Source organism: Myotis myotis, unplaced genomic scaffold, assembly GCF_014108235.1.
Source record: "Myotis myotis isolate mMyoMyo1 unplaced genomic scaffold, mMyoMyo1.p scaffold_m19_p_6, whole genome shotgun sequence".
NCBI lineage: Eukaryota > Metazoa > Chordata > Mammalia > Chiroptera > Vespertilionidae > Myotis > Myotis myotis.
The window spans coordinates 89,716,772-89,738,757 of record NW_023416368.1 but is presented as its reverse complement, the minus strand read 5'-3'; the positions used below and the strand labels follow the sequence as shown (position 1 = coordinate 89,738,757).

At 57.6% G+C, this 21,986-nt stretch overlaps 2 protein-coding genes across 4 annotated transcripts; one reads left to right on the top strand and one right to left on the bottom strand.

Annotated features, from left to right (window-relative positions):
• Positions 1 to 2,491: 2,491 nt before the first annotated feature.
• On the top strand, positions 2,492 to 5,628 carry NUDT18 (nudix hydrolase 18). The gene is made up of 3 exons (XM_036314912.1): positions 2,492 to 2,800; positions 3,706 to 3,919; positions 4,136 to 5,628. The coding sequence occupies exons 1-3, from the start codon at positions 2,639 to 2,641 to the stop codon at positions 4,735 to 4,737; spliced, it is 978 nt and encodes a 325-aa protein (XP_036170805.1). The 5' UTR covers positions 2,492 to 2,638; the 3' UTR covers positions 4,738 to 5,628.
• A 1,113-nt stretch (positions 5,629 to 6,741) lies between these two features.
• FAM160B2 (family with sequence similarity 160 member B2) lies at positions 6,742 to 21,440 on the bottom strand. 3 transcript variants are annotated; one of them, XM_036314910.1, is made up of 17 exons: positions 21,285 to 21,440; positions 16,840 to 16,918; positions 13,570 to 13,739; positions 13,033 to 13,137; positions 12,818 to 12,937; positions 12,425 to 12,640; positions 12,146 to 12,342; positions 11,703 to 11,811; positions 11,502 to 11,578; positions 10,925 to 11,114; positions 10,257 to 10,402; positions 10,024 to 10,152; positions 9,766 to 9,856; positions 9,441 to 9,584; positions 8,939 to 9,079; positions 8,642 to 8,742; positions 6,742 to 8,420 (listed from the first exon to the last, which is right to left on the bottom strand). In XM_036314910.1, the coding sequence occupies exons 1-17, from the start codon at positions 21,327 to 21,329 to the stop codon at positions 8,282 to 8,284; spliced, it is 2,199 nt and encodes a 732-aa protein (XP_036170803.1). In that variant the 5' UTR covers positions 21,330 to 21,440; the 3' UTR covers positions 6,742 to 8,281. The 3 variants fall into 3 exon arrangements, with proteins under 3 accessions (XP_036170803.1, XP_036170802.1, XP_036170804.1); XM_036314909.1 differs by lacking the exon at positions 21,285 to 21,440 and adding an exon at positions 17,464 to 17,958; XM_036314911.1 differs by lacking the exons at positions 8,939 to 9,079; positions 21,285 to 21,440 and adding an exon at positions 17,464 to 17,963.
• Positions 21,441 to 21,986: the final 546 nt, after the last annotated feature.

Sequence of the window (21,986 nt, the reverse complement as noted above, 5' to 3'; positions counted from 1 at the left end):
ACTCCTACTCACATGCATAAGTGGGTCCATGTGCCCTGGAATGGCTGGCTCGGGCTTCGCTCCTGTGGGCACTGTACTGTGTGGACACTCTGGGCCACCCTGCTGCATGGCTACCCCCACCTGCCAGCGATCTTCCCTCTCTGGAAATGGAGGGCATGGAGGACACATGAGGGAGACCTTTCTTTGTTTCTGGTTCTGAAGGTTTCTATCTCAGCCCCCCCCCCCCCCCCCATATCCTCAGCTTTTCCCATCTGTCTCAGGGCCTCTCCTGCCTCAGTCTGGGGTGTGCTCCCTTCCTCCCAAAGCCTGAGAAAGCCTGCCTTCTGTTGTCTCCCTCAGCTCCCAGGAAGGGCTGGCACCGTCCGAGGGCCTCGCCAGGGCTGCCCTTCACAGTTTACAAGCGGCTTTCATGGTTGCCTCCTGTGCTCCTCACCACAGAGGTGATTAGGTCCACTTCAGAGGAGCGGAGCACTTTTCCCAGCGATAATGGGGGGAGTGGAGCCGCGGTTTGTTGAAGTCTTTGCTCTTTTAGGCAGTCAGGCTGTCTGGTGTTTATCTTAGGCTGCCTCTGAGGCTCTCACAGCCCTGCCCAGACATGACCTCATTCTCTCTCAAATCATCCCCGGGAGGCAGAAAGGAGTCTGGGACCAACGCTGTCCCCACTTCACAGATGGGAAAACTGGGGGATATACACACATATACACTATGTTAACAAGTGGCTCTGCAGTGCTAGGGGCCTCTAAGCCCGGTGAGTTCAGCTGTTGGGAGGCAATGGTCTGGGGCTGGGAGCAGCAGCGTCAGCAAGTGCCTCCAAAGAGTGTGGGCCCACAGCCTCATACAGCGCCTTCCTCCAGGGATCTCAGTCCATGTGTGAGAAGGGCCTAAGGAGGCAGACCTGGTGTGGCTGGAATTCCCTAGAGTCTAGTTCAGCCGTGGGCAAACTACGGCCCGCGGGCCGGATCCGGCCGTTTGAAATGAATAAAACTAAAAAAAAAAAGACCGTACCCTTTTATGTAATGATGTTTACTTTGAATTTATATTAGTTCACACAAACCCTCCATCCATGCTTTTGTTCCGGCCCTCCGGTCCAGTTTAAGAACCCGTTGTGGCCCTCGAGTCAAAAAGTTTGCCCACCCCTGGTCTAGTTCCATGGTGGCCCTGAGGGCACACTTCATGAAAGTGGGCCTTTGTGTTGTAGCAACAAGTGCTGTGGCCAGGACGGCCCAGCCGGGGATGGGGGCAGTTGGCGGGCTGCCTGGTAAACAGCCCATGGAGCTCCTCTATGACATCTCACCTCCCAAGAACCCTGTGAAGGAAAAGCTGTGCGCCAACCCCCAGATGGGGAGACTGATGCTCACAACTTACCCAGGGACACAGCCAGTGGGCAGCGGTCGGGCATCTGGCTCCAAGTCCACTGCGTTGTCTGCTCCACCAAGCCACTAACCTCCTCACCCCCCACCCCACCCCCCAACACACACACACACACACACACACACACACACACACACACACACACAAAGGGAGGTGCACAGAGGCAGCAGGAGGAAAAGGGGAGACCTAACTGAGGATCCCAGATTTGGCTGGCTTCACAGTTTCACTCCAGCTGGCCCTGCCTTCCTGTCCTGAGAGGTGGTTAAAGGAAGCTCTGAGGAGGAAAGGTCAGGCTGGGAGAGAAGCGGGAGCTCGCCAAAATCCACACCCTGCTCTCAGAGCAGCAGGCTGAGCCAGCTGGCGGTGGGGGCAACAGAGATGAAGGAGCAGAAACTGGCCCCTGCTCTCGGGGGCTCCCAGGCTGCAGGGTAGAGGGCGCTGAAACAGAATAGGAGATGCCAGGCAGGGGGCTGGGACACTGATCCCAGGACCTCTCTGCCCCATCCCCCTTCTCCCACTGCCAGCCACACCTTGACCATCCCAGCCCTGCTCCCTCCCTCCTCTGAGCGCTGTCACACCTCCAGCTCAAACCAGTCATTTGGCTCTTGGCTTATAACCCTGAGTTGACTTTTTATTATATGTCTACATCTACCATCCCAACTAGATCAGAATCTCCTCCAAGGCAAAAGCTTATGTCCTCTGTTACAGTACATTTTTGGTGGAAAAAAAATGGTTATTTAGGAAGTGATCATTTTGGGCAATGCAGTGGTATGTTTATGACAAAGCTGGACAATGCATCGCGGCCCCAGACCTCCGTGACGTCATTCGGCTTGTGACGTCACCGTCGCTGGCTACTGTGGTGCTCCGCAGCCCACAGGCAGGATGACGCAACCGTCAGAACCGGTGCGGACCTGTGCGCGCTGGAGATGTTAGCGAGGCTGGCGGCTAGAGGTACCGGGAGAGGGCGAGGAGAAACCGGCAGAGAAGCCCAAACTGGGTGGTGTTCGCATGGCCTCGACTGGCCCCGCCTCCGCGATGACAGACGCGGGTCAGCCAATCCGGGCCGGCCGCGGGGAAGCGCAGCCTATCAGCGGCCGGGGCTCGGCCTGCGCTTCCGTGTTCGTTCGCGAGCGCCCCGCGCGAGTCCGCGGGGGAGGGGACGGAGGCCCAGGCAACGCACCGGGGCTCCCCACGGCGCTCCCCCGCGGCGCTCTCCGCCTGGCCTGGCGGGTCTGCGGGCCCAGGCCGCCGCCTCCCAGGGGACCGGATGGCCTCGGAAGGCCCGGCGGGGGAGCTGGAAGCGGTGCTGGGGGGTCAGGGGCTGCGTGTGCAGAGCTGGGACTCGGAGCCGGCCGGGGAGCTGCCGGCACCCGTGCGGCTGCGGAGGAACGTCTGCTACGTGGTGCTGGCCGTGTTCCTCAACGAGCAGGTGAGCGTCCGCCGCCGGCCCGGCCCGCCGCCTGCGCCCGGAGCGCGCAGCCAGCCCCGTGGGGACCGAGGACCTACCGGCAGGAACCAGCGCTTCTTTGTGGGTGGCGCTTCCCAGTTTTGCAAAGCACCGTCATACTGACCACTGAGCCTTGTGCGCCGAACCCTGAACCCTGCGATTGTCAGACGCCCGCACAGAGGAGGAAACCGAGTCTGTCTCATCGCACTAGGCCTCGGCCCCTAACGGGGAGGCGCCTAACGGGGAGCGCTTGTATTCCTCTTCCTTTCCCGCAACGTAGCGAGCACAGGCTGGCGGAGTGGGCGCTCTCTAAGATGCAGGGACCTCCCCTGGGTCCCTCGGGCAGTGAGGGCACAACCTGTGCTCACATTCAGACCTCGCTCCTGTGTGATGCTCTTTTTGGTGCTGATCTCAGTACAAGTTGCTGTGACAACAGCTAGAAGGGGCCAAGGCCATAGGTAGGAGTTAGAGGGGGTGTCGGTGGGGGCATGTTTCAAAGCTTAGATTTCAGTGTGAGGACAGGCCACAGCAGTTTGCAAAACAAGAGGGAAGGGGAGAGATCCAGGAACATATGCGGACAGTGCAGGACACATGGTCTGATCCCCAGCCCCTGAAGCAGCTCCCAGGAATCTCAGCCCCTTTCTGCAATGGAAGTCCGAATGCACAGGGGTAAATTGCAGAGAGGGGCAGCGGTAGCTGGCAGCCACTCAGGGGCCATTCCCTAGGAAAGCTCAGCGGTTTGAGGGTGTCCACTAGTAAGGGGGTACTGGGTGACTGTGTTTGAGATATGACCTGGCCCCAGGGCAGGGGAAGGCTGCTGGCTGTGCCCCTCCTTTGGAGATCCCAGCCTGGCTGTGTGAGGGTGAGGATTTTCTCTCTCCCCTCAGGATGAGGTGCTAATGATCCAGGAGGCCAAGAAAGAATGTTATGGGTCATGGTATCTGCCTGCGGGGAGAATGGAGCCTGGGGAGACCATCGTGGAGGCCCTGCAGCGGGAGGTGAAGGAGGAGGCCGGGCTGCACTGCGAGCCTCTGACATTGCTGTCTGTGGAGGAGCGGGGCCCCTCCTGGATCCGCTTCGCGTTCCTTGCTCAGCCCACAGGTACTAGTACAGCACACCTGGTGGCAGTGCGGGCAGGGGGCAGTTGATAGCTTTCCCCCTGCTTGTCCTCAGGTGAGATCAGCCCCTATTCTGGCTGGTACAAACCTGGCATCTTCAGATTCCAGCCTCAGAGTCAGGGTTAGAGTGCCTCGGTGGGCTCTTTGCCAGCCCTAGCACTTCTCTCAACACAGACCCTTTCCCCCACCTCTCCCCCAGGTGGAGTTCTCAAGACTTCCAAGGAGGCAGATGCAGAGTCCCTGCAGGCTGGCTGGTACCCACGAACCTCCCTGGCCACTCCTCTGCGAGCCCATGACATTCTGCACCTGGTTGAACTGGCTGCCCAGTACCGCCATCAGGCCAGGCACCCTCGCATTCTGCCCCAAGAGCTTCCCTGCAGTGTGGTTTGTCAGCGGCTCGTGGCCACCTTTACCAGTGTGGCCACCCAGACAGTGTGGGTGTTGGTAGGCACAGTGGGGGCGCCTCACTTGCCCATCACTGCCTGTGGCTTCACCCCTATGGAGCAGAGGGGTGGCATCAACATAGCCATCTTGCGGCTGCTACAGGAGTGTCTGACTCTGCACCACTTGGCAGTGGAGACCAAGGGGTTGCTGGGGCTACAGCACCTGGGCAAAGGCCATACGGATGGCATCTGCCTGAATGTGCTGGTGACAGTGGCTTTTCGGAACCCAGGTATCCAAAATGAGCCCCCAGAGGTTCGGGGTGAGAACTTTGTTTGGTGGAAGGTGATGGAGGAAGACCTACAAAGCCAGCTCTTACAGAGGCTTCAGGAATCATCTGTTGTCCCAGTCAACAGATAGAAAGGTGCCATAAGTAGACACGGAGCTGCTGTCTGTGCTCCTTCCACATGCCTTCTCCTCCCTCTTAGGGAGGCGGGAGGTTGGCAATCAGGGATCCTGTTGTATTGGGAGCAGGATAGTTCTGCTTCTCAGGGGGACTTCCATCTCTCCTCACCATGAGCAGGTCCCTACATTGCACCAGAAGGGACAGTGCCTATAACCAAGCAAGGAGTCCAGAGCTCAAGGGGATATGGGAACATTCTGAATCCGAGACAGCATCTTCTCTTCTACACCAGATTCTCAGGCACTTGGAATATGAAGGGGTTTCTGGGGGAGGTCACTCCAAGGACTGTGTCCCTTGCTGAGTAAATAGGTGTTGCTTACTCTGCCTTCCTGCCTAAATGTCTCTGTGGGGAGGAAGTGAGCAGGAAGGGGGGACTGCCCTCAGAAGAGAAGCTCCTCCCCTTGTCCCTCCGAGGCCTTGCCAGACCGCAGGCTGACACAGCAGGGGCCAGCCTGGGTGCTGGGAGCCAGGAGCAGGCAGGCTTCCTGCTGTCCACCTCGGCCTGTCTCGGGCACACTGAGAACCTCTTCGTCCTGTCTGCCAGGTAGAATGTGACCACATCCCCTCCAAGTTTTGAGCAGTGAGAATGCCAGGGAAGCTTCGGGTAGGTGAGGAGTCAGGCGCTGCCCAGGCCTGGATTTCCTTCTCCTTGAGCTGATCCCTCCCCATTCTGCTGCTGGGCCCCTGGCTCTTGCCTCTGCCTTTTTATAACTCTAGCCCAAACCAAACCCAAATCTTCTCATTTCCCCTTAGCCCGGCTGAATCATAGTAGGAATGAACTTTACTAAAATTTAAAGGAAAACTAAAAGGAGTGAACAAAGAAAATATACTGTGCGCTCCTCACTGCATCTGAAGTCTCGATCTCTGATTCCGAGCTGGGAAACACTTGGTTGGGCTTCCCTGCTGGAGTAGCTACACTCTGGCCCTGAATGAAGGACCGGGGGACCCGAGGGCCCCCGGCTGCTGCCTGCCTCTCTTGGCCACCATCTTGTCTTTCTTTCTGGCCTGTGGGGCTGTGGTAGGAGTCCTCCTGTCCATCTGAGGATAAATACCTCCTAAGATGCAGCAGAACCCTTTCACTCCCTCTCACTTCTCTGTGTCTGAGGGACCCACCAGTCCATATTCACGTCAGAGGGCAGTGATATTTTTTAAAATATATATTTCTTTATTGATTTCAGAAAGGAAGAGGGAGAGATAGAGACAATCAATGAGAGAATCATTGATTGGCTGCCTCCTGCACGCCCCCTACTGGCAATCGAGCCCACAACCCAGGCATGTGCCCTTGGCCGGAATCGAACCTGGGACCCTGGCTCTATCCACTGGGCCAAACTGGCTAGGGCTGAGCCTGTTATTTAGCCTATGGTAGTTCCCAGCCGTGGGTGCCCATTCGAATCACCTGGAGAGCTTTAAAAACAACTCTGGGCCAGCCCAGAGGCACCGATTTATCTCACGGAGGGTCGGGCTGGGGCACTGGTGTTTTAAAAAGCCACCCAAGTGATTCTAACGCGCTGAGGTGAGAACCCTGTCGGTCTTCAGCTTGCCCTGCCCTGGCGCATTCTGGGTGACTCCCTCAGAGGCTTCACGCGCGCGTACATTTAGGGAAAAGGTTTTTAAACCAGCAGGCCCACTGTTCACCACAAAAGCAGTCATACAGCTCTCACCTAAGCACCTAGCGTGAGACTTGTACACAGATGCTGCAGATGGCCCACTCCCCCAGGGTGTCTCTGAGGCTGGCCAGCCCTCAGTTGTGGGCAAACTGAGCAGAAATAGTGTTGCCTGGCCAAGAGCCGCTGTTCCTGGCAGGCGCTGAGGAACGCCAGAGTTGCCCTGCCAGAGCCTGTCAACTGTTTACCGCCAACCCCTCCACTCCAGTGCTGAAAAAGGAACTTAATTCGTCTTACTTGGGGAGGAAGATGGGCCCAAATTAGCAGTGGAGCCCTCGGCAGAAAAGACGCGAAGGGTGGAGAAGAACAGGGCAGCTGTGTCCACGCAACCACACCATTTATTGCCGTGGCGTCTGGGGGGCACACCACGAGAATGCCAAAGTGCATCGAGGAGGGAGGGGAGTGAGTGTGACTCCTGGACGCTGGAACATTTTCAGAATCAGAGAGTCCAGACCCAGTCTGCCCACTGAGCTTGCTCCCATCCCACTCCCACACCCACGTGTGCACAACGCACGCATGCACACGCCCGGTGTCCGTCAGCAGAGCAGGTCCGTCCTCCCCAGCTTGGAGGAATGCGGGAGAGGTAGAGGTCACTGAGTTTCCTCCTCTTTCATGTCACCTCTTGGCAACCCGCAGCTGGCTTCCCGAAGCGGCATGGGCAGGAAAAGGAAGCAAAAGGGGCTCTGGCCTGCTCCTCCTCGCCCAGGAGCAAAGCCAGCAACTGCAGTCCTGCTGTGAGGTAATGCCTGGCGCCGCCTGTGTGTTCCTGCAGGTCGAGACAGATTTCGGGCCGGGTGGGGTGGCAGCCCCAGCCTCCGAGGGCATGCAGGGAGAACGCCAGGCCTGCAGCCTGTGCCCCAGCCCCTCCCTGCCAGGCCTTGGGGCCTGCAGTCAGGTGGGCATCCTGGCCTCATCTGTACCCTGAGCTCAGTCGCTCCCCTGGAAGGGCATTCCATCGAGAACACTGTGGGCTGGGCCTGGCCTCCCCCGGTCTCGAGCCCCTCTGCCCAGGTGTTGTGGACCTGCTGAGACGGGTTCAGAAGGCGCCAGAGAAACCAGCTGGAGCTGGAGCCTGGCACCAGCCCCCGGCTCCCCAGGCCCTCTCCCGCCCTGGTGGAGTTGCATCAAGGTTCTCATTAGCAGCTGCCCCCGCCTGGGCGCGGAGCAAGCTTTGGCCATTTGCCATGAGGCAGTTGGGGATTTTGCAACAGTCTCCGGGAGGGCCAGGCAAGAAGAATGGGCTACCCCTGCCATCCACTGCCCCTTCCACAAGGGTTAAGTCAAGAAGCCAGGAGAAAAAAAAATGTCAAGTCTTAGCAGAATCTATGGTACCTAGTGTGACAGAGTCTGGGCTCCCATGCCCTCATCTGTCTGACCTACAGTCCTGACCAGCCCTTGCAGCTGTCAGCTCACACCCTGTGTGCCCACCGGGATTGAATCACAGGTCTTGGCCTCAGCCACAAATGGCCTGTGGAGACAGGTGACAGTCCCAGAACACAGGAGGGTCTGGGTCCTGACGCTCACCTGGCCGTCACCCAGCTCCCCTGGGAAGACACCATGCTGCCCGGGAGGCCACCTCTTTTACTCCTTGGCTCTGGTACCTTGGAGACCCACTTCCTGAAGCCCAGCCTAGTGTAGCCAACAAGGCAAGGTCTCCTTGAGGTGAACTTGGAGCCGAAGCCCAGGCCTCCACAGAGGCAGAGGCCCGTGGATACAGAGGAGACAGAGCCAAGCCCCTGCCCCGGGAGAAGGGTGGCGGCGGCTGTGCCAGGCGGGAGGGGAGGCAGCTCCGGGCAGAGGTGAGAACAGGAGCCTCCCCTCCCGTCATGCTCCTGGCTCAGACGTGCCCTTCCAGGGGTGGGGGTAGGTGCAGGTGAGGACCCTGTGGGGGGAACTTGACAAAAGCAATGGCAGCCAGTTCCTTGCAGAATTCCTCCAGTACCACCACTCCCTGGAGAAGGGTCTGGTGGTCCAGCCTGAGGGGAGAGCACAGAGTCATGGCTGGAAGGCAGTGGGTGTGCCCCCAGTGTGACCTCCCAGGGTCCCTAAGGCATAACCCAGTGGCAGACCCCTGAGTGAGAACAGAGGTCAGCAATGGGCCCTCTGCATCCAGGCATGGGCCCCTCCCCCCATCCTGAAGGACCTTCCCTCCCACCCAGGGCTCTGCCCCAGGCACCCACTTCTCTCGGTTACTTACTGCTCCCCAGGAATATGACCCATCAGCTGCTTGCGCACCAGGAGCAGTTTGCCTGGGAACTGGGGTACCCTCTGAATTCTCTGCATCAAGTCCCCAATTACCTACAGCAGGAACAAGAGGACTGAGGTGGGGACCGGTGACACTCAAGCGAGGTCCCATGGCTCTGCTGCACCATGGCAGGGTGGTACCTGTGCTTTCCCCTGGCACTGACTAGGGTCCCCACATCTTCATCTCCCAAGCCCCTGTCCTGTCCCCTCCATTCCTGCCCAGCACTGACACACTGCCAGGTGTCCTTACCCGGACAAGCACAGAGAACAGGCTCCTGCAGCCAGGGGCCAGGCTGATGTAGGGGTCCAGGAGGTACTCATGGATAAGGGGGTGAGGGAAGAGGGCGAGCCGGGACAGGACTGAGGTCACTTGCAGGTTCAGGCTGTATGGCTGCATGGAACATGGTGGACAAACCAATGGTTGTCAGGGGGTGGTGAGCATTTCTGCACTCCCCCAGAAAGGCACCTGGCCAGTGTGAACGTGTGCGGGGGTGGGAGGCTCACATGATGTGTGTGTGTCATGGATCCCTGGGGCTGAGGGCCAGAACGTGTTAGGGCGTGTGGAGCAGAGGCGAGACGGGGCTTCCCGCCTGGGGAAAGGTGGGGAGGGGGCGGGGGGCATGGAGCTGAAGAACCGAAGACGACTCGACCCCCGTGGCCAGGCCCTGCTCTTCCCAAGGATTCCAGAGGCACCCACCTGGGGTGCCACTGTGGGCCCCACCCTCTGGCTGGGGCCCAGGCCTGTTGGCTACCTGTTCCAAAATCCGGGACATGCGGTCAAACAGCATTCGGAGGAAGTGCCCCTCAAAGAAAGGCCGCTCCGGCTCGTGGGGGTCCAGAGGGGTGAGAGCCAGGGGCCAGCCCCAGGGACTGACGCGGGAGCTGCACTCCTGGAACTGGAGCAGGAGGGAGAGTTGAGAGGAGGCCCGTGGTCAGGAGGCCCCGGCACACAGTGGGCCACACAGGAAGGTGGACTCGGGGCTCTTGGCTGGAGCTGGGAGTGCCCTGGAGGAGCTTACAGAGGGAGAAGTCTTTGAGGGGCAAGGAGTGGGTACTGGCAGAGGCCTCAACACTCACCAGTCCGTAGGCATCGTGGACGTAAGTGTCATATCCGGTCTCCTCCAGGAAGGCAGAGGTCTTGGCCTCCTCCGGAACCAGGCAGAGGAAGCTGAGAGACAGGACCCTCGGTGTGGGGGGCCCCCCCTGGTGCCACGCTCACCCCGCTCCGTCTCCTCCTGGAGGGGAGGGACATCCCCTCCCAGGCTGCGCTCCTCAGGGGTATGGCCAAAGACGGAGCAAACCCACGTGGCTCAGACTTCCTGACCTGCCCCCTACCTGTTGACGATCTCAGTTACCGCCGTTTTGCCATCCGAGTTGGTGGCGGGGGCTGGATGGGGCTTGGCCGAGGGCTGGAAGCCGGCGTCGAGGAGGCCGTCTGTGAAGTAGGGGTCCTCCTCTAGGTCTCTGTGGCCAGGGTACACATGCATGGCACCGAGGAACCAACAAAAGAATGAGTGTGGGGCTGGGGTGGGGCCAGGACCTCCCGGGGGGCACGGGGTCTCACGTACAGATTGTCTTCGTAGCTCTCGGGCTCCTGGGAACCCCGGGCCGCGTACAGGCGGCCCTCGAGGTGGCACAGGACCAGGCTGCGGATGATCTGTTCGTGGGGCTTCTGGAGCAGCTCCTCAAACAGCCGCAGCGTGGCGATGCTAATCTGGGGCAAGAAGGGGTCAGCAGGATGCCCCTTCCTGCCCCAGCTTCCGGGGGTGCCTGGGAGTCGGCTCACCCAGACAAGAAAAGTACCCCTAGAAGGGGATCCCCCCTCCCTGGCAGGTTTTGGGGGGAGTGGATGGGTGGTGGCCTGGGAATCAGAAGTCTGGCTGGTCTTGGTTCTATTATTAATTTGATTTGCAATGATAGTCAAGAAAATGGGCTTTTCTGTGCCTCGGTTTCTATGTCCGAAAAATGGAGTACTGGCCTCCACCTCAGAGTGGCCAGTAGCCTGAAAAATGTCCCATGAATGGAAAAGCGGTGTGCAGAATAGAAAGTATGTGATCACCGACAGCTACCGTGTGACAAGAGCTGGCTGGCTACCATCACTGTTTCTTTTTGGTGGGGAGGGGTTCAACGTCTCAAAGGCAGAACCACCTGGACCACTAACGAAAGTGGGAGACCTCAGGAATCCCTTTGGCAGGGGTGGGGCGGGAGCGCGTGGAGACCAGGGCTTTCACCTCACCTCATCAGAGAGGTGGTCGCAGTGCCTGATGAGGTGAGCGCACGGGGTGCAGGGGCTGTCCTCGGGGGCTGCCGACCGCTGCTCCGAGCCCAGGAGGAAGGCCACGGCCTCTCCAAGCAGCGCAGGGGAGCGGAGCTGACGCAGCAGGGCCGTCAGCAGGGCCGTGGAGGTCAGGACGCTCTGCTCAGACCTATGTGGACAGAACACTGAGCCAGGCAGGGAGGGGAGGCCAGAGGGACAGGGAGGGGCTGAGTGGGAGGGTGGTGGAACCCTTCCTGGTTTCCTTACATCGCCAGCTGGTGTCTCTCTGCTCACTCCCACCCTCCTGAGGTCATTGAGTCCCAGGGCGTAGGCCTTTGCTAGCCCACAGTGGCTCTCAGCCACGTGTGTGTGTGTGTGTGTGTGTGTGTGTGTGTGTGTGTTGGGGGAGGCCTGTCCGAAATGAACTGAAGGAGACCACAGACTCATGGGACGCTGGCTAAGGAGGTCCCTGGCTGTAGGGACAGGAAGGGGCAGACGGGGTGGGCGGTTCGATCCACACTATGTCCACATCTGAGGGGCCTGGACATAGACTTACACGTGTAGGAGCTGCGGCTGCAGGATCTCCACGAATAACTTCTCAGCCACAGCCTTTGCCAAGGCATCCGCAACCACCTGGGCACCAAAGAGCACGTCTTAAACACGTTTCCACCGAAAATAACTGTCCTTGCACAGCATCCAACACAACAGCAGAGCCCTCAGTTCTCCAGGAGACAGAGATGACAGCAGTGTGACTCACCGCGTGCGCCTCCATGATGAGGTGGTCACAGTAATCGAACCAGCCCAGAAAGGCAGCCAGGGCCTCTTTGCCTGGGAAGTTACCCTCATCAGACGGGGCACTGGGTAACCTGCGGGAGAGCGAGGGAGGCTGTGAGGCCTGCCTCAGCCGTTCCAGAGGGAGCTGGGCCCTTTCTCCCTCTGCCCTGGAACCTCTGTTGCAGGTGGGGAGGTGGGCCGGGGCATAGGGTAGGGTGGTCAGTTCCACAGGGAGCTCTGTGGGTAAAAGCAAAAGTGATGCTTCTCTGTGGGTGAGAAGGCCCTTAGGGTGGGCTGTAACCTTGGGAAGGAGATGCCAGCTGGGGTCCCCATCCCTCCTGGAAATCAAGAGGAACCGGCTACCAGAAGACAGGCAGGGCTTCCAGCCACTGCAGATGCAGCCCCCTTCCCTGGCCGCCTGCCTACCTCCAGGTGATGCCCTCTAAAGCAGCAATGTCTGCAGGGTCCAGAAAGGTGGGCAAGGACTGGTACAGCTGGCAAAGGTGCTTCACAATCGCAGGGCAGCAAGGGCTGCTCCGCACCAGGTAGGCGGCGGCTGCCTGGGGAGCCACGCTAACAAGGAGCAGCAGGTTCTCCTGGGCCTTCAGAGCCACACGACCTTTCTAGGGGACAGGGACACAACTTCAGGACATGCACCTGAGCTGAGTCCCCCCGTCTCCTCCCAGCATGCACCCGGTCCAGCACCTTGCTCTTGCACAAGCCAACCAGGGAGGTGATTAGGTTGCTCTCCCCGATCCCCTCATCGGGCTCCTGGGGCTCAACAGGCAGCTGGGCGGTCAAGGCCCCAGCCCCGTCAGGAGCTTTGCTGTGGGGGTGGTCCTGGTCCTCGATACTGGCCGTCTCTCTAGGCAGGGACGTGGACTCCTGGGATGCTTTCTTCGGAGCGACAGTTTTTTTACCCTGCAAAGGAGGCTAGGTGAGGCCAGGCCTGGTGGAGACCACTCCCCGCGCTGCCGCTTGGGAACGCAGACGTGCTAACTGTCAGGGGCTCGGCATGGAGCGGAAGGGGAGGCGCCCCGAGTGCCTCTGTGGGATGGGATCCGGGCCCCTCCGCTTCTGTTCGCTAGAGACACTCACTTCCAGGATGTAGGTGAGCAGGGCTGGATCCTGCTGGATCTTGGAGCAGAGGACGGTGGTGAACTGCACCTCCTCCTTTTCTGTGAGGGATCCGGGAGCTCCCCCAAGCCGGAGAAGTTTCTGGAAGGGGAGTAGGATAGAAACAGAGGGGAATGGGTGGCAAGGAAGAGAGGGGGCCGCACCCCCAGACACCCCTTGGCTTCCTGGCCCCTCACCTGCACAGGCCTGTGGACGTTGAGGTAATGCAGGAGAGGGTGCTGGACCTGGGCCAGAACCTTGCTGAAGAACTGGAACACCTGCTGCCGCATGCCAGGGGGGTACTGAGGGGCAGGCAGAGGGCCGGTCAGGAGAGGGAGCCGTGCCCTCCAAGCACTGCCCCCCGCACTGCCTGGAGGGCACCTTCTCTGCAAGCCGCCTTCCCTGTCGGAACTGCCCCCTCTGCGCTGCCCGTCCCCTTCCCACTTCATTTTTCTCCATAACCTTCGCATCACTGAGCACACAGGTGGGCTCCTTTGTCCTAATCACTGCCCCGTCCCCTGACACACGGCTGGTCCTCAGCACATCTTTGCTGAGCGAAGGCTGACTGAATAAGAGGGAGCCTCCTCTCCTCAACCTCCACGTCACCCAGCAGTGAGAGGGGGCGGTGGTGGCTGTGCCCTGAGCCGGCCGTGCCTGGTGTCCGGGCTGGAGGAGCACAGGGGGAAGAGCCTGGCACCAGGGCCGGGCTGGGACGGAAGGCTCCGGGCCCGCACCTCGGCCTTGCCCAGCGTGCACAGGGTCTCCAGGATCTTGTGCTGCAGCAGGTACTCGAGGCAGGGCCCGGCCTCGCCCGCTGCCTGCTGCCTCTCCTCGTGCACCAGGATGTCCAGCATCTGCTTCAGCCGCCAGGGGATATCCGTCTTCTTGACCGGGGTGTTTTCATCTGCTCGAGGTTCAGGGAAAAGGGTGAGTGGGGAGATAAGCACTCTGGCTCTACGGGGTCAAGTCCAAGGGGTCTGGGGATGGGGTTGGCTGAGGGCAGGAGAGGCCAGGTTAACAGTCTGCTCCCAATAAAGGCCACAGGAAATGGAAGTTCACAGTTCATGCCTCCAAATTTAAAAACACAAAAGAACCCGGCTGGTGTGGCTCAGTGGCTGAGCGTGACCCATGAACCAGGAGGTCACGGTTCGATTCCCCGTTAGAGCACATGCCCGAGCTGTCAATGATTCTCTCTCATAATTGATGTTTCTATCTCTCTCTCCTTCTCCCTTCCGCTCTCTGAAATCAATAAAAAGACATATTAAAACACACACACACAAACACACAAAAGACCTTCTAGAATGAGGCCCAGGATTCAACTCTGAGAAGGTGTGCATGCCCCGCTCTTTATCAAAGGGAAGAGCATCGGTTTTGTCTAAACCCTGGGGCTGACCAAGGATCGTTGCCAGGGCTGCAGGCAGTTTTGGGCCTGAGTGAGAAGCCGTGGGCCCAGGGGTCTCTGTCATATAATTCAGAATCTGTCTCCTAGCAGCTTCCCAACAGGTTATGTGGGGCCTGTTTGTCTCTCATACTCACAGAAGGCAATACTCTACTTTTTAAAAAGGAGAAATAAGATACCGGGCCGGTATTGCTCAGTGGTTAAGCATCGACCCATGAACCAAGAGGTCACTGGTTCAATCCCTGGTCAAGGCACGTGCCTGGGCTGCAGGCTTGATCCCCAGGAGGGGTGCGCAGGAGGCAGCAGACCAATGCTTCTCTCATCAATGTTTCCATCTCTCTATCCTTCTCCCTTCCTCTCTCTCTAAGTATCATAAAAACTTATTTTTAAAAAAGCAGGAAAAAGAAATCTGTGCACGACCTTGGGTTCAGACTCAAACCGGCAGCACCACAGAGAGGCCCGATGGAGAAGCTGGTTGGTGTGGCTGTCTTAGAGCTGCAGAGGCTGGAGTGGTTTTTAAGAGGAAGTTTTGATACTTTGGCACTGGAGCACCCCCTAGCTTTTCTTGAAAGCACAGGCTCCTGAGCAAGGCAGCTGCCTCATCCGCTCCTGTGCCTCTGGTTATAGGGACTGTTCTGGAAATTAATGCTGGGCCCAGGCAAAGCCCCAGGTGGATCTGAGTTGGCTCTGGTCCCTTACTGCTCTCCTGGTGAGCTGTGGCTTTATGTCAAGAGGTCTTTAGACTAAAAGGTACAAACCTGCAGTTATAAAACCAGTCCTAGGTGTGTAACGTACAGAGTGGTGGCTATAGTTAGCAGCACCGTATTGTATAATTGAAAGTTGCTATGGTTGTAAAAGTTCTCATCACAAGAAAAAAATAACTACACATGGTGATGGATATTAATGAGACTTACTGTAATCATTTCACAATTTACCCATATTTGGAATCAATATGTTATACAACTGAAACTAATACAATGTTATATGTCGATTATATTTCAATGAAAAAAGAGAGAGGGTCAGTCTAAAGTTGTCGTTCTCACCTGGGGGCATGTGCTGTCCCCCAGGGGACATTTGTTAATGTCCGGAGAGACAGTTTTGGTTGTCACATACGAAGGGAGGGCACTGGCCTCTGATGGCTAGAGTTGGGGCTAAATATACTACAGTCACTCCCACAGCCCCCACAGCAAAGAGTCACCTGGCCAAATGTCCACAGTGCAAGCCGGAGGAACCTGCTCTAACAGAGGCTTCGGGGGTCCCTCGGACAGTCCCAGGCTACTTTCTCATTTCCTGGGCTAGCTCGGGCCGGAAATAAAGCCTTTCGGACGGTGTAAGCTGGAGTCAGATCCCAATCTGAGCTCCAGGAGGGGAAGGCTAGGGGTGCAGGACAGGTTTACACGGCAATCAGTGAGCGCCCACCAACGCCCACACTGACTACAAGCAACCAGTCAGACTCCACCTCCCAGTGAGCCAGCCTGATGGGCCCAGATGCCCTAGGCCAGTGATGGCGAGCCTATGATACGCGAACTCATTTTTTTTGGTTGATTTTTCTTTGTTAAATGGCATTTAAATATGTAAAATAAATATAAAAAATATAAGTCTTTGTTTTACTATGGTTGCAAATATCAAAAAATTTCTAGAACAATGGGAAGTTTTGAGGGCAACTTCTACACCAATCAAGGTTCTTATCAGCACAGGAAAAAATAATTTGTAATTATGTACGGCAACAGATGTTAACTAGACTTATTGTGCTGATCATTTTGCAATATTTACAAATGTTGACTCATTAGGTTGTAAAATTGAAACGAATATAATGTTGTATGTTAATTATGCCTTAATAAAAAGAAAGGACCCCCCCAAAAAAAAAAAAAATTTTCTATATGTGACACGGCACCAGAGTTAAGTTAGGGTTTTTCAAAATGCTGACACGCTGAGCTCAAAAGGTTCACCATCACTGGCCTAGGCTTTGGTTCCCTGGTGTGTCAGCGTGGGGAGAAGGACCTGGTATTTATATGCTTTGGTTTTTGTTCTCCTCTGACCCCTCCGAGTTGGCTCAGGGAAAAGAGAAATTTGTTCAATTTCTTTCTTTCTTTCTTTATTTTTTTGTTAGCCCTCACTTGAGGATATTTTTCCATTAATTTTTAGAGAGAGTGGAAGGGAGGGGGTGAGACAGAGAGAAATATCCATGTGAGAGAGACACATTGCTTGGTTGCCTCCCACATGGGACCCAAGCAGGGCCCAGGATTGAGGTACATGCCCTTGACTGGAATCGAACCTGCAACCCTTCAGTCTGCTCTACCCACTGAGCCAAAATGGCTAGGGCTGTTTGATTTCATTTTCAGTCAGTCAGCCCTGAACACAGGCACGTGAAGACTGAAGGCCTGGATGCCCCGGCTGGAAGATGGGGCAAGTGGAGCTCAGCTCTGCCTTGCAGAGTAGGCCCGCGAGAGCCCCATCCTCCTCGTTCCCACTCCCACCTTCCATAGCTCCCTCGTAGAAAGTCAGAACTCTGAACTCCTGGGCAGCAGCTGTCCCTTCCCCGGGGCACCTGCACCTCTGAGCTGCCTGGTGCCTCTGCCCATCCTTTCCTCCCAGTTCCTCTCACCTGTGCTCTCGATGTAATAGTGCGTGATGCCCTTCCAGTGCTCCACAAACGCCTCCAGAAGGTCGATGGTGGGCTCCCACTGCGGAGAGAGCAGAGACACAACCTGTGTGATCACCAGCTCCGCCGCCACCCACACTCCCAGGAACGGACATTCCACTATCGACTAAGTGCCGGGCCAGTGCTAGGACTGAGGGAGGCCCTGTGATCGTGGGTTCTCAAAAGGAATAGTAACACGTTTCCTCCAGGACACATCCGAACTGTGGCCAACCATGTCGTGGCGTCACTCCCAGACCCCGCTCCCTGCTGGAATCACTGTGCCCCTGCCACAGGTCATGATTCCATAGTCCTTGGCTCGGAGGAGCGAAGAACGCTGGTGGAAACATCAGAGAAACAGATCATTTCCGCACAACATGGTTATCCTACAATAGAGGTACGCAGAGGAAAACGGGAGCACCCCCCCAACCAAATCAACAAAAGCAAAACGACACGCCTGGAACACACGTGAAAGACGATGTTTTCAGGTCCCTCTGACTCGGAGGGTCTGCGGAAAGCTGTGTTCAAGGCCACACGGGCTCGGTTCAGCCAGATGGGCGACAGTAGCGTAACGTGAAGAAAGTGACTCACTTCTATACCTGCCGCTTCTGTCCAAGCTCGGCTTGTGCGGCCCTGACTCTTCCTTAGCTCGCTCTGCTCCCATCCACGCCTCCTCCAGCTCCTCCTATTGGCCATGGGGGACTCTGCCTCTGCTGTGAGCAAGCCCTACACCTCCCCCTTCCCGGTGCTCTCACCATCTCTAAGGCCTGGCTGGTCCTGTAATAACAACCACTTGCCCTGAAAACTGCCCCAAAAGGGCATTTCTTCTCTTTCCTTGCAGAGTAAATGTTCGCAGAGTGAAAATACATAATCAGGTGGTCCCTCTGCAAAGGTGCTCATTTCTACTCTGAATCTTTGCTCAGGCCACTCCTCAGCCAGATCCTAACAGTCCCCAGTCAGGTCCTCCAAGGACCAGCTCCACAAAGCCCTCGCTGGGTTCCTGGATGCATCACCCTCTAACCCAGGGGTGGGCAAACTTTTTGACTCGAGGGCCACAATGGGTTCTTAAACTGGACCGGAGGGCCGGAACAAAAGCATGGATGGAGTGTTTGTGTGAACTAATATAAATTCAAAGTAAATATTACATAAAAGGGTACGGTCTTTTTTTTCAATAGTTTTATTCATTTCAAACGGCGCGGGCCGTAGTTTGCCCACGGCTGCTCTAACCTCATGCTTTACTGCACCAAAGAGCTCCCGATCTCCTCCCGAATCGATTCAGGAAGTATCTCCAGTTCCTGCTACATACACAACACCATGCTACCTGTCACCGGCAAGACAAGGATGTCTCAGGTCCAGTGCCACCAAGGAGAAGAGGATATAAAACCACACTGAGTAGCTCAACTGCAGGATGCAGTGTGAGATGAGCACACAGGAACGGTGGGAAAGTGGCCTCCGGGAAAAGAGGAGGCGCCTCCAACAGGCTGGAACAGAGAAGGCTGAGGTGACGCGGGAACTAAAACTTGAAGAACTGCATGAGATTTCGACAGAGATGAAGGAAAGACATTTCCTGCAGAAGGTTCTCTGCAAAGTGTGTCCGGGGCAAGGATGGATTGATGAGGTTTCGGAGCCTTGAATGCCAAGCCAAGAAGTCTGGAGATAGATACATTTGCAGGCAATGGGGAGCAGGGCCGTGACAGCTTCAGAGCAGTGTTTTAGGAAGAGTCACCTGCCAGTTGTGTGTAGGAAACAAAGGCAAGAAGAACACTTTGAAGACCACTACGACAGGGAGAGGAAGCAGTGACACTGAAGCTGAGGCCTTGGCTGCCCCGTCTTGTCTTCTTTTAAAATTAATTGTGGGGCCCTAGCCCGTTTGGCTCAGTGGAGAGAGCGTTGGCCTGTGGACTGAAAGGTCCCAGGTTCTATTCCAGTCAAGGGCATGTACCTTGGTTGCAGGCATATCCCCAGTAGGGGAGTGTGCAGGAGGCAGCTGATCGATGTTTCTCTCTCATCGATGTTTCTAACTCTCTATCCCTCTCCCTTTCTCTCTGTAAAAAATAAATAAAAATATATTAAAAAATTAGTTGTGGGGTTCACAGCCCTTACTAGAGTGACATCTCCCACAGTTGTTCCAAACGCACGGTGTATGACCACATCTCACCACGTTCTATTATCATTGGGTTATCAGTCATCTCTCTACTAGACTATTAGCATCCTGGGGGTCAGGGGCACACACACAGTGGCTACTCATTAATATTTACTAAATAGCTCAGCAAGCGCCTTAAGACCCTGTTCCGTACATAGTTCCTTGTCTCTTGGAATGCCTTCTGACCCTTGAACAACACTGCAATTATTTCACAAGTTTGTAATGGGGGCTCATTGAACCTCAAAAGTCATTCATAGTTTCTGAAAACCTTGCACTGGCTTAACTAACTAATCCAGTAAGAGAAGTAGGAATAGGAGAATGCAGGTGAGCCAAAACAGACCAGTAGAGGGAAGAAAGCAGGGGGGTACTCTTTACCTGAGACTATTGTTAGCTACTCTAACTCCAGACCAAAGAAACCATTCTAAATTTCTTTTTCAAGATAAGGGTTGCTACTCTATTTTTTGTCAGAAGAGGGCAGGAAAGAGCAGCATGCCCCTTCTTTACCAAGGAGTTAAGCAACTTGCTGGGGTCTTAACCTGATGACCCAGGCCGGGGGAAGACCTATGTGCCAGATGTGGGGGTGCAGGGAAAAGGGGGGGTTCCCATCTCTCCCGATGACCACACAGGGTCAGTTAAACTTCTAGGGTATGGCCTGTACAGGGAGGGGCCTAAGACCAGCTGCCTAAAAGTATCTCCCTTGACCACCAATATTTCCTCCAGCCTCTGGCACTGAAATTCCGGCGCTTGGAGGCATTAGAAATTGACTTCCTAGGGCGAAGGTCTTGTCTGCCTGCCTCTGCATGGAGCTGTCCTTGGGAGGTATGAAGTAGTTTGTCAGGTCACTTTCTGAGACGACAGCTGTCTTGACTGGGGTCATGGAGGAGAGGAAGGAGAGAGTATACGGAACCCCTCCCCGGTGGGATGTCCTGAGGCCCCTGGACATCTGGGAGGGCCAGGCTGGGGCAGGCGGGGAAGAAGCCGGAACCTTTCACTTTCTTCCCAAGTTTGCTTAAGGCTGAGGCCATCCTCAATTCATAACAAGCTCTGAGTTGAGGAGGAGGGGCGTGTTGGGGAGGAAGCGAGTGGAATCCAAGGTTGTTTCTCCTGAGAAAATCCGATACACTGAACTGGTCACTCAGGAGAGGGTTTGTGCTGAGACAAAGGAACTGTTAACGTTACACACAGGTTCTTGGCCAGGGTGACTGTAAGGCAGGGCCTCCGCCTTCCCTATCTAAACGGAACTTTATCTTACTGACGAAGTGGGCTGCCTCTCAGCAGCCTCCACCCCCAACAGAAAACAGCAAAAACACAAACTCTGGTGGAATGTAAGGCAGCAGTACAGTCTTCCCCACAGGGCTGCTGCCCAGGCCCCACCTGGCTGGCTTCCCGGGACTCAGGGACTCAAGGCCAGGGCAATGTGAGATACACTACACGCTGGAAACCTGCAGAAGGCTGCTCCAGGGTCAGGGCCCCCCCAAAGCTGCTCCAAGGCCAGGGCGAGGGCCAGGGCCTCCCCAAAGCTGCTCCAAGGCCAGGGCGAGGGCCAGGGCCTGCCCAAAGCTGCTCCAAGGCCAGGGCGAGGGCCAGGGCCTGCCCAAAGCTGCTCCAAGGCCAGGGCGAGGGCCAGGGCCTGCCCAAAGCTGCTCCAAGGCCAGGGCGAGGGCCAGGGTCTCCCCAAAGCTGCTCCAAGGCCAGGGCGAGGGCCAGGGCCTGCCCAAAGCTGCTCCAAGGCCAGGGCGAGGGCCAGGGTCTCCCCAAAGCTGCTCCAAGGCCAGGGCGAGGGCCAGGGCCTCCCCAAAGCTGCTCCAGGGCCAGGGCCCACCCACCGGACTGTCTGCACTCTCCCCAGGGCCTGGCCCGGCAGGGCCGCACTCTGACTCCGGTGGAGGGAGGGCTCCGCGGCGGGGAAGGGCAGCTCTTTTGAAGCCCAGGGCACAGGAAGTGAGGAGTGTGTCGGAAGGGGTGGGGGGAGGCAGAGGCTGGAGGAGGGGACCCGGGGCCGGGAGGAAGAAGCTGCGGGGTGACGGAGCCCTCGGGCCCGGAGAGCTGGGAGCCCGGGCGCAGGGAAATAAACAGGAAGCACTCTGGGCCGGAGGCGGGAGCGGCGCGGCGGGGAGGGCGGCGCGGGCCGGAGAGGAGCGCCGGGAAGCGGGCGGCGCGGGGCCGCGCGAGGAGGCGGGGAGGGCGCCGCGCGGCCCGATGGGGTCCCTCCCGGCGGCCCGCGCCCGCTACCGGCTCCGCCCCGGCCCCGCGACCCCGCCCGGCCTACCGCGCCCACGGCCTCCTGCAGCAGCGCCCCGAGCCGGCTCAGCATGGTGGCGCCCGGCTCGGCTCGGCTCGGGCTCGGCTCCGGCTCCGGCTCCGGCTCCTCGGCGGCCGCACTCCCGGCGCAGGGGCGGCCCCGCGGCGGCGAGGGAGGCGGGGCCCGGCCCGCTCCGCCCCGGCTGGGCAGGGGGCGCTCCCGCCGGTCCCCCGGGTCCCCGTCGCGGTGGGAAAGTGAGCCGATCCCCCCAGAGCGGGGAGGGGGGGTGCCGCGCGGGGCGCAGGGTCCAGCCCGCAGGCGCCTTAGGAGCCGGGTGGCCGCGAGACAACGACCCTTCCCCTCGGAGGAGGGCGCGTGGCCCGCGGAGGTCGCTTCTGGGGAGTGAGAAGCTTTGTGGGTCCCGTGCGTCTCCAGGCGCCCCCGGGCCCCCCCACCCCGGCCTCCCACGGCGGCCGCGGGCGTGTGTAGCTTGGGGGGAGCCCTCATTGAGGCGGGCTGCGTGGAGGGCATGCGCCCCGGGGTCTGACCACTTAGTAAAGAATGAAATAGCGCACGGAGGAGGTTTTCTGTGGACTGCATGCTGTGGGGTGATATGTTAGCGATATTGGGGTACTATTAAAATTCGTTTCACTCCTTGCTTGTTACTTTAAGTGGGCACAGCGCTGGGCCAGAGGTCCCACGGGAAGTAACAAATGGCCCCTTTGGCCC